The 17,467-nt window shown below is 31.8% G+C and overlaps 1 protein-coding gene across 1 annotated transcript in view; it reads right to left on the bottom strand.

Moving 5' to 3' along the window:
- ttv (exostosin glycosyltransferase 1 ttv) overlaps nucleotides 1-16,643 on the bottom strand; it is a 139,073-nt gene extending 122,430 nt beyond the window's left edge. The window contains exons 1-2 of the mRNA XM_088229228.1: nucleotides 16,636-16,643; nucleotides 13,133-13,334 (exon numbers count right to left, since the gene is read on the bottom strand). Of these exons, the coding sequence (XP_088085354.1) occupies nucleotides 13,133-13,334; nucleotides 16,636-16,643 (210 nt within the window). The remainder of the gene's footprint in view (nucleotides 1-13,132; nucleotides 13,335-16,635) is intronic.
- Nucleotides 16,644-17,467: the final 824 nt, after the last annotated feature.

Genomic DNA, 17,467 nt, shown 5'->3' with positions numbered 1-17,467 from the left:
TTACATGTAAGGTTATTAATTGAAGTACAATAAATGGAAGGAAAATAAACATAAAGAGAAGTTGTTTAAAAATTTAAATTAAAGTAAAAAAAAAAATAAGAAAATTTGTAAAAGAAATTAAAAATTAAGAATTTAAATAAATAATGAAAAACATACTTAGATGTAAAAATAAAATAAAATAATAAATATACACATACATATTTTAAGGGATTCAAAGAAACGATGAGAAGAATCTTTAAATAAGAAAATAAATTTATGTCAATTTAAAAAACTTCTTCAAAATTGTATTTTTATACCGTTGAGGAGTACGTCTATAACAGTATAAAAATACTGAATTTTACCGCTTCATTCCTACGCCATTAGAAAGTTTCTATTGATTTTTTTTATTAATTGTTTATTGGTGATTATTTTTTTATTTTTATAAATCATATTATAAAAGTATTTTTAAAAATTCAAATACATTTGAATTACATTCCCAGGAGTTACTACAGCTCAATTCGGGACTTAAGTATTATTATATAGGGGAAGTGAGATTACTGACTGCATAATAAATGTAAACAATAAATGTTTCGAAAAAGTAGAAGAATTTGTGTATCTCGGAAGCATGTTTTCAAGAAATAGAAGACTAAAAAAAGATGTTGAAAGAAGAATGAATGCGGGCAAAAAAATGAACGGCGCACTAAGCACAGTAATTAGTAGTAAAAATATGTCAATCGAAGCTAAACTGGCAGTGCACAACAGAGTTTTAGATAAGATTAAGAAAGGGTCTCTGAGATGGTTCGGTCATGTAGAACGAATGGACGACGAAAGAATGGTAAAACAAGTATAAATGGCGAAAATGAACAACAACGTGAGACGAAGACGACCAAGGAAGACGTGGCATGATCAGATAAACCAAAATTCCAAGTCTGGTCATGTCAAAAGCGGATAGAAACGAAGGGCATGTATGACAAGATGTATGAATGTGGAAGAAGCTAGGAATGTATGCTAAGATAGGCGTGTGTGATGATCCATTCTCTCCGCCAACCCCTACGGGGAAATGATGTGATGGTAGTAGTAGTAGAAGTATTTTTTTTTTTTAAAGTACATATTCAGAGCAACCAAGAAATAAACCAAGTAAAACATATTTATAACTAAATATATCACAACGACATATGAGCTAAAAAACTTTTCTTTCACGAACAAAATAAATATATAAAAACGCTTCAAAGAACGGAGGATGAGTTAAATTTAGGAATAAGAGATATAAGGTCGTTAACATCACAAGCTACGCAGACGATACAACCAAAGTGGCTATGGCAATTCCTGATGATTAGAATATATATATTTCAGTAAGTTAAACATTTTTTAATAATTAGGTTTTAAATCTCGAGCCACAGCGGTCTGGAGCGAGGGAACAAATGAGTAAAACCTTGTCAGAATCTGGATGCCTAAGAAATGTCGTATGGCACGATAAACACATGCGGATTGAAAGCAAGATTCGGATATACAAAACATGTGCCAGACCAACCTGGTGTATGCAAAAGCGACACGAGTAGATATGGTAAGAACAAAAAAACTAAATAACTGCTTAGAACGTCAGAGATGAAAGTACTAAGGGCAATCGCAGGGAAAACTCTAAGGGTAAGAACCCGGACTCGAGAAGTTTTTTTTTTTAGGAAAAAGAAATATTTGCGTTTATATGATTTACCCAAATATTTAATTTTGAAGGTCATTTTAAACGAGTTATAAATAACTCACTGTTAGACAACGGAATCAAGTTGGGGTAGAGTGGGATTCAAACCAGAGACCTTTAGGCCGTGAGTCTGAGACACTAGCCACAGGATCACACCCGATTTAAAGTTAGACGGACTTGCGATACCCAAGGCAAAGAACGGAAGAGCAGAACAAGGAGAAGGTTCTGGTGAGATTACGTCGACAGAATAAACAGCTTCAGAATTCTATGAAAAACCTGTAAAGGTATATAATACAATATTTGAAAGCAATTTAAAAGACAGTCGATAAATTATAGTAAATATTTCAAACCAACCACTTACCGACTTTTTCATGATTCGAGACGTTACGGTCTTATCGACGGTACACAAATTACACTTACATGAAAATGCCAATACACACCTTCACCATAGTACTTGCGCAAAAATATAAAACCAACACGATGACAAAACACATTTTTTAAGAACCTAACACCAACGTGCACCGATTACATAATCGGCGAACGTTGACGTAAGCTTCTTATAGTATTTTTTAGAACAGCATGTGCCCTGATTGTAAAATCATCAATTTCGTATCAAAAACGGAAGCTTTGAATTTAGCGAGAATAAACGAGTCAAATGTATATATAATTGTACACGAATAAATCAGATTGTTTTTTTTATTTTTTTTTTATTTGAAGTGTCTCACTTTTGAATAAAAACGTATTATTTTCAACAAATAAAAAAAAGGTCGATTTTTGTGGTAAGGTGTGTAAATTTAACTTTGAATAAATAAATAAACTTGTTGCAATATTTTGAGTTTGTCTAAATGTTTTTAGACAAAAGACTGGGCTAGACTTCCATATTCCCTTCTCTAAAAGTTCTCCATCCCTGTTGTAATTTGTTAAATAAATTTGTATTTAAGAAAATCAGGCAGAAAATGTTGTAATTTGTTTTAAGAGTTTTTCGGATTTTAATTTCTTTTATCTCATGTTTTAATAGATACTCCCCTGTGATCCGCAACCATCGACTTCATCCCCTTGAAGGAGAGTGTTGGAGTGTTAGATTATCATTAGCAAGAGGTGGGAGGTGTAGGGAAGAGATAGATGGACCACGAGTTCAAGAAAGAAAGGATGATGGAGTTAAAATAAATACTAACGTTTTTGCGACCCCCTGGAGGCTTAAGAAACCGATTTGATCCATGATTCAGTACAAACTTTACGAGATAAAATTCTCTATATTTTATTTATATTTCTTATTTTTCCGTTTTTTGTGTAAAATCGTAATGAGGTCGTAATATAAGATTAATAACGATTTCTTGATTTTGTAATTAAATATTGGGAATTTTAATAAAACAGCTGCATCCTGCTCAATTCATTATATTCAGAGCATTAAAACAAACTTTTCAAAAATATTTTCGATTAATTTTATGATTAAATTAACTTTGTGTACAAAAAGTTAAATAAATAGAGTTGAAATTTGAAGACACGCTATCTGCCGATCTAAAACTAATTATATTTTAGTGACATAATTGAGTTATTTGATTCAGTATATTTTTTATCAGAAATACCTTAAAAAATATTGTTTTTATCGTATGTCAATTTAATGAATTTATTTAATGGCGTGATTTTGAAAGAACGGCATTTTAAAATGGCCAAAACGTATGATTTCCTTACTTTATATGAGACTTCCCTAAATGATTCAAAAATATTATCATAACAATGTTCCCATTCATTTGCATACATAATATAACCGTATAGAACACAAATTTATTTTTGATATCTGACTTTGAAATAACCTGAACATTCCGAGACATAATATAATTATGTTTCTTTCATTTTAGGTAATACAAAGAGCGCCTTTGGAAAATGTATTACAATTTTATTTAAGTTTGTATTATCTTTTCTTATCTCGGTTACACGTGTATAAAAATATTACCTTTCTCAGAAAAAATAATTTCGAAGATTTATAAAATAAAACAATGTGAATAATAACTACGGACTTAATATTTACATTTACGTCATTATTTAAGAGCAGTTAAATTTAAAAAAATATTTTCGCCATAACAGACAATATTGTATGCATCATTTGATATTTTAACGGGAACTTATGACAAACTGTTTAATATATGGTAAAAAAAATAAGGATATAAAAAAACAATATTTCAACCATGTTTAGATTTAGATTAAGATTTATTTATTTGTGACAAAATACAAGGTTTTTTAACTTTACATATTACATTACATTACATTACATATTTTATTTGTACGAAATATTCCCTATCAGCAAAAGTGCTGGTATGAGGGGATATTATATATGATAACAATAGTTTAAATAAAAAGTCGATAAAATAACATCACATATCACTCGTCACACGGGCTGTGATAACTGTTTTATTTAGGTGTTTTTAAGTACGTATATGTTTTGTATATTTTTAGGTCATTAGAAAGTGAATTGTAAAAATTTATTGCTGTATACAAAAAATTGTTTTTTTTCTGTTGGTCCTAGGTTGTTCGCAAGTTAAATTATTTGATGCTCTTGTATTTATTTTACGTATGTTGTAGTTAAAATTAAATTTAATAATCGTCTTTATTTTATTCTTTTTCATTTTAAATTTCATTTTTATTTTTTCTGTGTAGATTAATTCCTCCAGAGTAAGCATTTTTGCTATTCTATATAAATCTTTGGTTCTAGTAGATTTATTAAAATTAAATTTTAACATCTGTGCTTTATTCATTGTTCTTTATTCTTGCATCTGTTTACTACATTGCGACCATGTTATTAATCCATATACGAAGTGTGGAAGTATAAAAGCATTGTATATTATTAATTTTGTACTTTTATCAAAGACTTCTGTTCTTCTCATTATTCCAATAATTAGACCTAGTTTTTTTATAACTGCTTTGATATGTTTTGTCCACGCTAATTTTTCATTCGCTTCCAAACCCAAGTACTTTACATTTTCCGTTTGTTTAATTTGCTCATCTTTAATTATTAGGTTAAGTTTTATAGGTAGTTTGTTTTTTTGTTTTATTATCATATATTTAGTCTTATTTGTATTTATTGTTAATGACTTATTATCTAACCAGTACATAAATTTAATCAGATCCCCATTGATGTTGTTTTGCAGTTGGGTTTCATTACCACCACTATATATAAATAGAGTATCATCTGCATATACGAAATACCTCCCTGATACATTTTAATGTCTAAGGTTGTCTAAGGCCTAATGTTCTAGTACTAATTTACAAACGGAATTGTATTCTTAATACGCATGGACACAGTCGAAAAAATATACACATAATACGTATTGTTCACTTTAAAAATCTTTAAATTCATAGCTAAAAAGGTTTTAACTCAATATTTAGGCGCGCGAGCCTAATTTATGCAAAACCCGAACATTCGCAAAACATCTAGAAGATTCAAAACCCGCTTACATTCAGTACGCCTTAGTGTTAAGTCTTCTTGTCTCTTCCACTTTCAAGTTCCCGCCAATCCATCCGCCTTAATTGACACTATTTATTCAGATTCCTTTAAAGAGAAGGGGGAGATTTTTTATTTTATTTTCTTCCCTTAGTCGCGAAGAGAGATGAGCTCGCTAAGCCAACCAAACGGGGTACGGACTTAGCGCGGAGGATTTACGAATATTTCGCCTAATAATTCAAGGATACACGATTTGTTCTATGCGCAATCACATTGAAAAAGAAATCCGCATATCAATCAGTTACATGCACATGCATATATTACATATTTGCGCCAATGGCGTTAGCGTTTATTTTCAATTTTATCAACAAAGTCAAATTAAATTTTCTCATTGAAAAATAGAATATGCATACAATTTGTATTTCTTAGCATGTTCAAGTTTATGTTACCGATGCGATGAAGATACTTTAAATTTGTATACAAAATATACATACACATTTTCGTATATGAATATCGATTTTACTTTACACCGTTTTGACATGTAGGTACTGATGAAAATAGCGATTACAATGGGAAGCTAAGGACGTCATAACTTCACTTTTACGGTATACTTGAAGATTAATTCTCCCAAGCGATTACGAAGATACACTACAAACCCCCAACCTTCAAGTTTTGTAAGTACACATACCTACGCACCAAAGTGATATCCCTTTATTATGACGTCATAGTTAAATATAAGTTCTCCCGAGCGATCACAAAGATACACTACCGACCACTTTCAAGTTTTGAGGTCAGTACATCAGTATGTAGCGACGGGTCTATTACTTCACGGTACACATATCGACTCATAAAAAAAAAAATTGTTACGCCGAGCAGTTTTTGCTTTAATTACAATTTATTTAACTTTTTCGTCCTTCAGAGAAAACCAGTTTTTTTCTTAAAATCCTATTTAAAATATGAGAAAGAAATAAATCTATTTCGAAGTCGAATTAAATTCTGATAACTGTCAGTTTAGAAAACGAACAGCTAGATGCACAGATAATGTGGCTAGATTATGTCCTTTTAATGTATAAGAGCATCTAGCCGTGAGAATGTTACCACCATACATAATGTACTTTTTCCATCTGTTTTCCAACCTTTAAAGTGGCCATTTTTTATCACAGAAGCCTATTTAAAATATAAATGAGAACAGTTAAATTTTTAATTATGTAAGGAACGCGGACTAAATTTTCGGGGTCACCCATTGGTTAGATTCGATCATATGATGTCGAGATGACAAGTCGGTAGAACATACCGAGATAGATTAGAGCTAGTACAGAATACAGTCTTTATATGTACCGTTGAAGATAGCCTTTATAATCGCGGGCCCTGGACAGTTCTCTGAAAGCCATGACAGGTTTAATATGTTAATGAAACCAGGTGGATTACTGTACAGGACTACAAAAAGGTTTATGACTTACCCCAGGTTACGCTGACCTTTTATTTTTATTTTCTCTTTTGAGGCTTAATATATCTGTTCTTCTTTGTACACATACAGATATGTTAAATTAAATGTGGAACGAGTATATCCACAATTAATTTGCCTTAGAACAGTCTCTTGTCTAGTTCGGTGGAAAATTGTATATTGCTAATGTTTAAAAAGAAATCTGCATACACGTAATGTATAATATTTAATTATTTTGATTCTATGGTCCCGAAATTGAAATATTAACGAGAATATTTCTTAAGAAAAAAAGGAAAAGGTACGGACCTACAATATATATATTATCATAATATACTTACCCACAACCTGATAGCAGTAGCGAGCCGTGATTTATTTTGTAGGTAATCTACAAAAAATGTTTATTAATTTGTACTTGTATAAAAGTACATAATATGTAAATAATATAATTATAAATATTTGGGGGGGGGGGGGGGGACGCCTTTTGGTATATTAATATTCTATACTTATACGTCATTCGAAAGATATTTTTCTGCTATACAAGATATTGTGGGTATACTGGCAAAAAACTTTAACTCTCAAATCCCTGTTTTGAGAATTCAAGCATTTTAATTTTGTTCCAATTTTACTGTGTTACATCTTATTTAAATATAGAAAGATGTTAAGTGCTCATTTAACAACATGTTTTTAATGTTTCCGTTTCTTAGTTTTATATTAAGTAATTATTAAGTTATTAAAAGATTTTAGCCTGAATAAAATGCCCGGTATACGACCTAACCTTAAGTTTATTTTTAAAACTACAGATATATGAAATTTAATATGACTTAGTTTATTTTTCCAGTTTGTAGAGCGTTGAAAACTTTACAAAACTGCATCATTAAGTCAAATCCGCATATTTTCGAGCTAACGTTTTTTGCCAGTATACCCACGATATAGTGTTTGCTTTTACGTTACATAAATTATTTTACTATATTAAAGAATACATTATTGACTCTTTTTTTGTTTTGTGTCTTCTTGTTATCTTCATTTGGAAAAAAAGGGGCCAAAATTATTTTAAGACCCAATACTAATAAAAATATATTATGTTTTTATTTTTATAAAGGAATAACCCGCTAAGCCTCTATTTTAGAGGCTTGTCAGCAGGTGGGAAAGAAGGGATATGGAAGAAGTTAATGAAACATTTACCACAACACTCAGACAAATTGAGAAATAAATCTTTCATGGATTTTTTTTCTGGCAACTGGCGGGAATCGAACCCACGATGCCAGTTTCACAGTCGGCCGTCTAACCAACTGCGCCACGACGCCTGTCTAAAGTAAAAACAAAAGACGAAAGAAATGATTCCGCAAATAAATATAAGAATATCAATTTAGTTTGTACAAATATACCATGGCCAAAACAGGGTGCACATAATTACGCAGACTACCACAATCAACTGGAATAAATAACTACAAAAATGAAGCAGATAATAGGAATTGTTTTGCTTATAAACCATTTTTACTACGTATTTGGATAGAAAAATCGTAGAATAATTCACTTTCTCAATAAAAAAGGACTTTGGCCCATTTTTTTATGAAACTTAAAAAAAGGTCTACGCAATCAACTTTATTATTACCTGGGTTGAATACACAATATTGTATGTATTTTGTGAATGAAGAGTTTGAAAAGAATTGCGAAAATATAAAAAGGGATTTGTCATTGACTTACGAAAATAACTCGGGAATGAGATTACCTACTCAACATCTCTGTGTGTTTAAACTACGTGAGGACGTAATAGAAATCCATTCTGAATAATTTCACTGTGTATACAAAAACATACAAATAAAGAATCAAATAGAGTTAATAAAAAACCTTTGAAAAAAACGTTCAAAAGAACATCACAAACATATTGCTCACAAACAATAATAAAAACAACGTTATGATATTTACGATAGTACCTAAACAATTTACCTGAAATATTTGCGTTAGTGTTACAGACATTCTTTGATTAAAAACTTAGAACATTTGATAACGAGTTATAAAATTTCGGGCCTACTTTTAAGGTTGGGATAAATGCCGAACACTCGTGATGCTTGACGACATACATTATAAAGCAACATATCTTGGAGTAATTACTACCACTGGGTAAGCCAAATTCGGCATTTCTCAGTCAATTACTAAAATCATATCCTTGTATTTTCCTCCGTGAATGCTACGAATAGACAATCCATACATTTGAATCGTCATAATATAATTTGAATGCATCACGACTTGTCTATTCTTTGCATTTATGAACGATGATACAAAGGTACGTATTAGTGGTTATCTCAAATATCCTGATTTTTAAGTTACCTAGTTGTAATAAGTACCCCAAGATATTGTAACAAACTACATTTTTTTACTATGGAAAGACATTTACAGAAATTACAACCTATCTGCCAGGTTAAAGTAATCACTTTTCACACTGCGTAACTTCTATAATTCTACCCAATTGATTCAATCCTTATATTATGATGTACTATTTGCAAACCCGGAAAAATCCATCTTTTTTTATTTTGAGCAAATCGAATAAACTGATACAATACTTAACTTCAACTTTTTTTTAAACTTCAATTTTTTTTATTATAATCAGTAAATATTTTACACGTAAGCGGTGATTTAAAAAAAATAAAATTAAACCAATCAACAGACTTAAGTAAGCCCTAATAAATTGGCATTAATGAGTTATACTTAATTTAAACATTCTTAATATCTATTTAAATTAACAAAGTGTTTAATTGACAAAAGGTATGTATATAGCATAATCTAGGCGGAAATGGCAAGTGTGACGTCGTGAGTCAGAAGAGACAACACCGCTTGCTTCTTAAATCTTGCTGTAGGAACACACCGACAGTACCGTTTAGTGAGATTTCGTTCACTGTTCTGAGGATCCTTGGCAGAAGGGAAAAGAATCCGATGTTAGTTTTAACTTTTCCCACAGCAAAGACAGGATTGGTTCGCAAGTGATGACATAAGCATGATTATGTCAAGAAACAGTAGTGAAATAATAAATTTCAATTAAACATTCCAACTTTACAATACTAATGTAGAGGTTACCATGTTTGCAACAAACCCGACAATTTAAAAGTGAAGTTTTTACAAATGAAGCCGTATTTTTAACTGACAATGTTATAATTATTGTAAAAAATTGTATTCTGAATAAGTTTCAATTAATATCTCACTTTTTTTAGATTTTGGATTTTGCCGGGTTTGCAAGTAGTACCCTTACATATGTATTTTGATTTTGTTTTACAAGGAAAAAAAATGAAACCTATTTTGCAATGGGTAAGATTCTATATAATTCTTTCAACACAATTTAAATTATTTTTTAAAACAAAAATGCAATCTTTGTCTCATCTATGCTCGAAAAACGTCGTCTCTTCTAAGTCGTTTTCATCTATGGGAACAAAAAGTCGCAGAGAGGCCAAGTCCGGTGAATACGATGGCTGAGGAAATTAATGCGGTCTGTTTTTTTTTTTATCAAAACGTCGCCAATAAGCCGCGAGGCGTGAGCGCACGTCCATCATTTTCGTTCTGGAATAATCATGGAAATTCCCCGACCACACCAAAACGCGCCTTACTAATTAGTCTGTCGAAAACCAACTACGCGTCCAAATTGGCTGAAAATCGACTGAATAATTATAACTATGTGTACCAATCTAGGAAAAAAACGAGGTTTTATAATTACTACTTGAATTCAAAATTCAAATATTCCGTATATTTTTTTATCAAACCAGATTCGATTTTACTTTATAAACATTTGAAGGACTTTCCATTGTAATACGAACACAGAACTGTGGCTAATGGCGGAGATAAGAAAATATCAATAAAAAAACCATTTCGAAACGGTTTTACACAAATACCAAGTCGTAAAAATCAGTTTCCAAACTTTATGAAAATGTTTCCTAATAGAACAGAGATGCCAACCGAAGATAAGAGTTATCCAATCAAAATAAATTTGCATCTTTATATCGTGAGATATCAATCACACCCCCAAACCTGAACCTACAATAAACCTGGAACCTGCAGTGGAGTGGGGTGACTTCAAATACGTTAACTACAATAACTTAAAAAACAGTTAGTTACAGCTTAGAACGGGGTAAATAATTCTAGTTAGATAGTCAAAGCAACTCTGTATACTTGTATAATTTTGTATTCAGAATACGATAATAAATAAAAATTATTACAAAGCTTATGAAACATATCAAAAAAAACCGTACGGACTAAACTGTCCAGTTAAAATATTCCCCACTCCATAATCGGAGCGGTGAAGAATGAAATTTTTTTTTAGATTTTACGGCCGTTCAGATTGAGTTATTATGCAGTGTATCGATTACACTATTTGCTGCGTCTCACGTTGCATTTCAGCGTCCATCATCAGAAATGTCAGCAAAGATTACGAACTATAAACGGCACAATAACTAAGTACAACTCGCGACGGAACTGATTAACGGTTGCTCGCAAAGATTTGCTTTCGATACAATAAAATTCAGCCGAAATCAAGTCAAGCCCGCCCAGGGCACTGCGGATTGAACAAATATCTTGCTAGAATGAACCTTTCCAAAACTTCTAGATGTAGGTTCTGCAGTACAGATGAGGAAACACATATACAAATCATATGCGAATGTGATGCATTACATCATAAAAGGAGCCTCATCATCGGGGGACCACTGGTTAAACCTGAGGATGTTAAAGGGCTCGCCCCCTACCTAATAGCCTGATACTTAATGGATCTGGGCTCAAAGGGGGAGATTTAGCAAAATGTAAACTCTCGCCTTCGACACAGTAGCCAGGCTCTTTATAAACCTGGGCTTGGAGGGTGAGAACTATACACGGGGACTTGTCACAATGGATCTTCACAAGTCGCAGTGGCATCGCACTGTCCCTCAAAAAAAAAAAAAAAACACTTTTTCAAGCACTCATTAGCTCATTTTTACGCAGCAATAATGTAACAGTAAAATAAAATTCTACATTTTACGCTAATTTCAACAAGTGTAATAACTCAAATGTAAAGTTTGTACGTACGGAGCATTTAAAAGAGTTATAAGTTTAAAAAAAAGAAATAAAATAACTTTGTTTTATGAACCACTTTATTCATTTACACAACCGACTAGTTTCGATAGCAACACGTTGCTCTCTTTAGGGTTATTTAACAACGAAAACTAGTAAATAATGTGGTTCGTACAACAAAGATATTTTATTTATTAAACATATTATATATCACAATGATCCACAAAGTTATTGCTACAAACATCCGAAGTATTAAAAAGAGTTTTTCAATATATATGTTTTTTAATTTTTCTACGATATTTTAAAGTTGAATTTTATAAAGACTGCCACGGTGAGTGCGCCACTGCTAGCTTAATATTTCCCGACAGCAAACAGTTAAATAAACTCTTATTTTCTCTACGGTTTCACTTTACGTCATTCCGACGGGTCTACGAGAGCGGGTGATCGATCAAGCGGGATTATGAGGCGTGCAGTCGTGCCAAGAAGAGACCGCCCTAATTGGCTGATGGTAGACGAATGGCAGAGATACTTCGCTGACTGAACGATAACTTCCCACTGCGAGGAGATTCAATTTGCATTATTTCCCCCGCCGGTGTCGCCCTGTCACCGAGGACGCTGTTCGCCTTGCACAACGCCACCCAAGAAATAGGAGAAAGCGAATTAAATGAATTTACTCTGTAACGTTGTCGGGCGCTCTACGGTGTTTATAAAATCCTGTCCGAAGTAATATTTCTTCGGATAACTAACTCAAATTTAAAAACTAGGTTAAATTTCTTGAAAATCTTTTCTACCGTGCTGAAGAAATTCGGAATCAAATACATTTAAAAAAATACAATTTTTAGTTATATTGTTTGTTTGTTTTCGATTCCTTCACGTCGTAACAGAGCAACCGAGCAAAAGGGATTTTTGCATAGAGATAGCCGGAGAGCTAAAAAGTGTCATAGGCAACTTTTATCCCACAGAATCACGTCGTGAGGGATTGACCGATTGACGTGATTTTTTGCATAGGGATAGTTGAAAAGCTGATAAATGTCACAAGCTTCTTTTCATCCCGAAAAAAATATAAGTGGAAAAGTGGATTAATATTAAAACAAAAATAACGATGTAATGTCACCGTAGACCAACGGATCTTCGTATTTTGCACAACGACAGTAGAAGGACCGGCAATTGATACAGGCTACTTTTTATCCCAAAACAAATTGCATCATTTCATGGGGAAATTTCTTATTGCTAAACGACAAAACCAATTAATTAACTAAATTATTTCTCCCTAGTACCATGCGAGCGAAGCCGCGAGTATTTAATGAGGAAATACCACTATTTTCTATACCATTTTTGTGTCTCCAGGCGGAGGAAGAATACAGTTCTGTATATGAAATAGAGCAGGAAAACTGACCGAGTGTTTTCGACTAGATGGATGCTAGGGTAAAAATCCCGAATAAGACAATTATGGAAATGGAAATAAGTCCACAAAGTTGCTTAGTGAAAGGCGAATTCGCCTTACATTATTAAGGTCTTTTCTTTGATTATTATAAGGAAATTCGCTCACCTGCAGCAGTAACCTCTCATCCGCCCACACAACAGCCTTATTCCAGTCTATGACAGAAGAGAAGGGTAACTTCCAAGTGTTGGACAATAGAACGGGGACACAGCCAGCCTGCAGAACCTCCAGGAAACGAAAGGACCCAAGACGGCGACCACGAGGCACCAGGCAAAATGTAGAGTTCTGAAGAAGGACTTCGTAATCATATCTGTAATAATAAACAAAAGAACAGTTAGTTAATGCCCGAGAATTATTTATATGTACATTACAAAACAATACATCTTAATTACAATTTTTCTTTTTTTTTTTCAATTACTATACTTCTTCATGGACAAACTCAAAATATTGTTGATAAATCCACTTGGTCCATGAAGAAGTATAGAAATTAAATTTAAAAAAAATCGGGAGTTGCCTATTATGAAATAATTCAATTAGATGAATCTCACCCGCATAAATAAAGGTTTCAGCTCTTTAACTTTACAAACATCAACAGATGAAAGAATTGAAGAAATATAGATGTTCTTAAATATGGGCAGAATGGTGAATGTTACACAGTGTGCAAACTGGTCACTTAAACCAGCCAATGACAGGTCATAGGCTCTGTAAATGCCTACACTTCTATATTGCTTTCATTAAAATGTTCTTCATTTCTGTTGTAATATGTTAATAAATGAAAGGGCTTGCTAATTATGACACAAAATTAATACAAATATATTGAATGATAAGTTTTTTTTTCTAAACCAATTAACAGGGTTATGAAAGCCCTAACAGATTGGAATTAATTAGTATGTTATATTATATAAAACACTTAATCTAAACAATCTTAAAATGTATTTAAATTTACAAAAGTATAATTATGGCACATTATTTTTTGGGACACTATCCCATGGAGTAAACTGTAAGTCATGAAATAAAATGTTTATATAAAAAACATTTAAAATTATTCTTCAGCTCGCAGGAAATCACAAATAATTTATTCCGAAATCACATTTAGATTAAAGTGCCTTTTAAACGTTTAAAACATGTTAATTTCATTAGTAAATAAATAAATTATCAAGTCAAGAACATATGAATAATTCAGAGAACCTTTTGCAAATATCAATAGTAATCGAACACAGTTATGCAGAAAGCAGCCAGTCTACAATTAAAACACTTTTTTTAAATGGTGTTATCGGGTGCAGTGAGGTCAATTTCATGTCATGCTAAAAACAGCCAGGCCGCTTTAAAACAAAACACCTGTAGTAATTAAAGCAGATAAAACGTAAGTATTTCAATTTAATAAATTCATTTATTAAAAAAAAAAAAAAAACTTTAATACGAAATGTCACCTCATACATCCAAAGTTTGAATGACGTATCCTTCAATATTAGATCTGGCTGTTTCCTGCAAAACGCATATTTTAAGTTTTGTGGTCAGCCAAACTCAAAAAATATTAATACAGGTAAAATACATGGCCAAATTATTTTTTGTAATTTATAAAAAACGAATATACACATTATTTATCATGTGTCAAACAAAAAACATTCCAACTGCTGCGTAGATTTGATGACTCACTCTTTTAACAAAAGTGCGATTATCTCAGTTTCACTTTTTTGGCTGGCTGCTTTCTACATAACTACGTTCAATTCATTCTAGAAATGCGTATTTAAAGATGAGAGCTTGAATATTGAGTTACTTAAGAATGAATATTTGATGGAAGGTAAAATGTTATGTTTCTGGACAGCTAGTAACATTTTAAAAGCCAATGATGCCGAAACATTCTGCGGCTTTATTTAGTCTTAGCCATCAAAACATCTTCCAGTTTTATTCATCTTGGAAACAGATCTTTAGAACAGATAGAACTTGCGTTTTGTTACTAATAGTCCTTATTAGTAACAATTATTACTAAATGTATAAATAAATACACGTCAAATATATATATAAACGTATGACTAGATCAACAATATTTTGAGTTTGTCCAAATGTTTGTAAAGAACGACTGGATTCAACTCCCTGGGGAGCTGTTAACATTAACATATTACAACAGAGATGAAAAACAGTTTAGAGAAGGTAATATAGAAGTCTAGGCATCTACAGGGCTTATGACTTGGCATTGGCTGGTTTAAGTGGCCACTTTACACACTGTGTAACATTCATCATTCTGCTCATATTTGAACATCTAAATTCCTTCAATTCTTTCATCGGTTGATGTTTGTGAAGTTAAAGAGCTGCAACCTTTATTTGTGCGGGTGAGCTTCATCTAATTGAATTATTTTACCTACATATGTTAATGTTAATGTAAACAGCTTCCCAGGGGGTTGAATCCAGTCCTTGTCTACAAAAATTTGGATAAACTCAAAATATTGTTGATAAATCCACCTGGTCCATGAAGAAGTATAAAAACTTTAAAAAATCCAAATTTTCAGGCGTTGCCTAGTATGTACTTTACAAGGCATTAGGTACTCGACGCCCTGGATGTTCACTGCTGACTGTTCGTCGGCAGTTCATGTCAGAACTACGAGACGTGAACCTGACTTGGGAGGATACACAGGAGCTGGCAGCCGACAGAAATGCCTGGTAGACACTAAATGCTCCAACAAGGGAGCAGACATGGAATGATGACTACTATATTTCATAGAATAACTCGAGTCTCATACCAAAGCATTTGAGATAATGATTTAATATGCCAATATATCAAAACCTCATAAAATAGTACTAAAGATTAATTGTTAAAGTAGTTTTAAGGAAACTCTCAACATTCAATGCAAGAATTCTGTTTAAATTATTTAATGTTTATATAGTAGACACTATTAATAAAATAAATTCCATTTTAAAAACTTATAAAGAAGAAAAATTTGAAAAAAATGAGATGAATAAGTCACTCAGATACCAAAATAATATTAAAATCCCTAAATTCCACACAAGTCATGGTCAAAATAGCTTTGTCTTCAAATGTATATAAAATTATTATAATCTACCCAATGAACTAAAAGCTTTTTAAACAAATATTTCAATAAATAAATTCAAAGTGTTTTTTTTTTAATTTTGAACCCGTGTAAAAACTGTTTATTTTAATTAGTATTAACGAAGTATTATTTTCTGTTTTTCTTTTTATATTCTGTAAGTTTTTTTTCTCATGTACTCGTATACTTAAAATTATTTAAATTCTAATAAATAAATAACTATAACAGTGTAAGTCACTCTCCAACCACAAGAGCTAGTCTCTTTTTTTGGAAAGTTACAGTTATAACATTTTTTAGACGTATAAAAGATTTTTATTAGAATAAAAAAATATGTACCATACATGAAAATATATTAGAGAGATAAATTAATAAATGGGAGAGTGTGAAGAAGCAAATATGTATCCAAGATGTGTTGATGCGATGGAGCAAAGTTAGATGTCTAACCCGGTAGGGTTAAAAATAATTTAGGCTTGTAATTAATTCTCTTATCTGAAATATACGCTTCAGTGACCCCTGTGCAATAAACCGTGAACAAAGCAGATAATGACACAGTTGGTAGTGCCTTACAACAACATTCTGAACAAGAACACCACTAGAGTATTAGTTTCGAGTTGATTCGAGTCTAAAATAGAACCAGACAAACGGGGGGTGAGTGACAAGATGAAGATATTAGAATGCACGGAATGTACTTAAAAGGAAAAATTAATTGGAGGTACGTTTTATTTCTCATGTATCTTTTTAAAAGTCTTGCTAAGCACCAAAAACTTTACACATAATAAATACTGTTTGATAATCTATTTTCCATATTTTTTTATTTATTATTTAGTCTTAAAATAGTGAAAACGCATTACATGAATAATACTAATACATCTGATTATCATTAAAATATATAAAAATTATTAACATTTCTAAACAATAAATGTACACTTGAAAGCTATAGAGAAAAATATTGGAGAGAACAAAACATTTTCAATTTCAATTTTTGGGAAGAACCATAAAATTTGTTTACATGGGTTCGTGTAATATCACCTGCAACACATTCATTGAACCATACACCAATTACCGCAGCAGCACATTATCGTATCAAACCATGACAATATTAAACAAATTTACCATACTACAAAAAAAAACTCCAAGAATAATCCCGAGAAAAAATACAAAAGAGTAGTAGATACTAAATTATTTAATTAAAGTACTTACTCATTGTAAACAATGGAAATCCTTGTTTTGTGGTCCCGTGACTAGTGTTGTGGACTCACGGGCCAGAGGTCCGAGGTTCAAACCCCACTCTACCACAACTTGATTTCCATTTTCTAATAGTGAGTTATTCACAACTCATTGAAAATGGCCACCAAAATTTAAATATTTGGGTAAATTATAAGAACGCTAGTATTTTTTT

This window comes from Micrasema longulum, unplaced genomic scaffold (genome assembly GCF_059751315.1).
Source record: "Micrasema longulum isolate JH-2025_06_02 unplaced genomic scaffold, ASM5975131v1 h1tg000646l, whole genome shotgun sequence".
In the NCBI taxonomy this organism is placed as follows: Eukaryota; Metazoa; Arthropoda; class Insecta; order Trichoptera; family Brachycentridae; genus Micrasema; species Micrasema longulum.
This window is presented reverse-complemented; position numbering and strand designations above follow the sequence as displayed.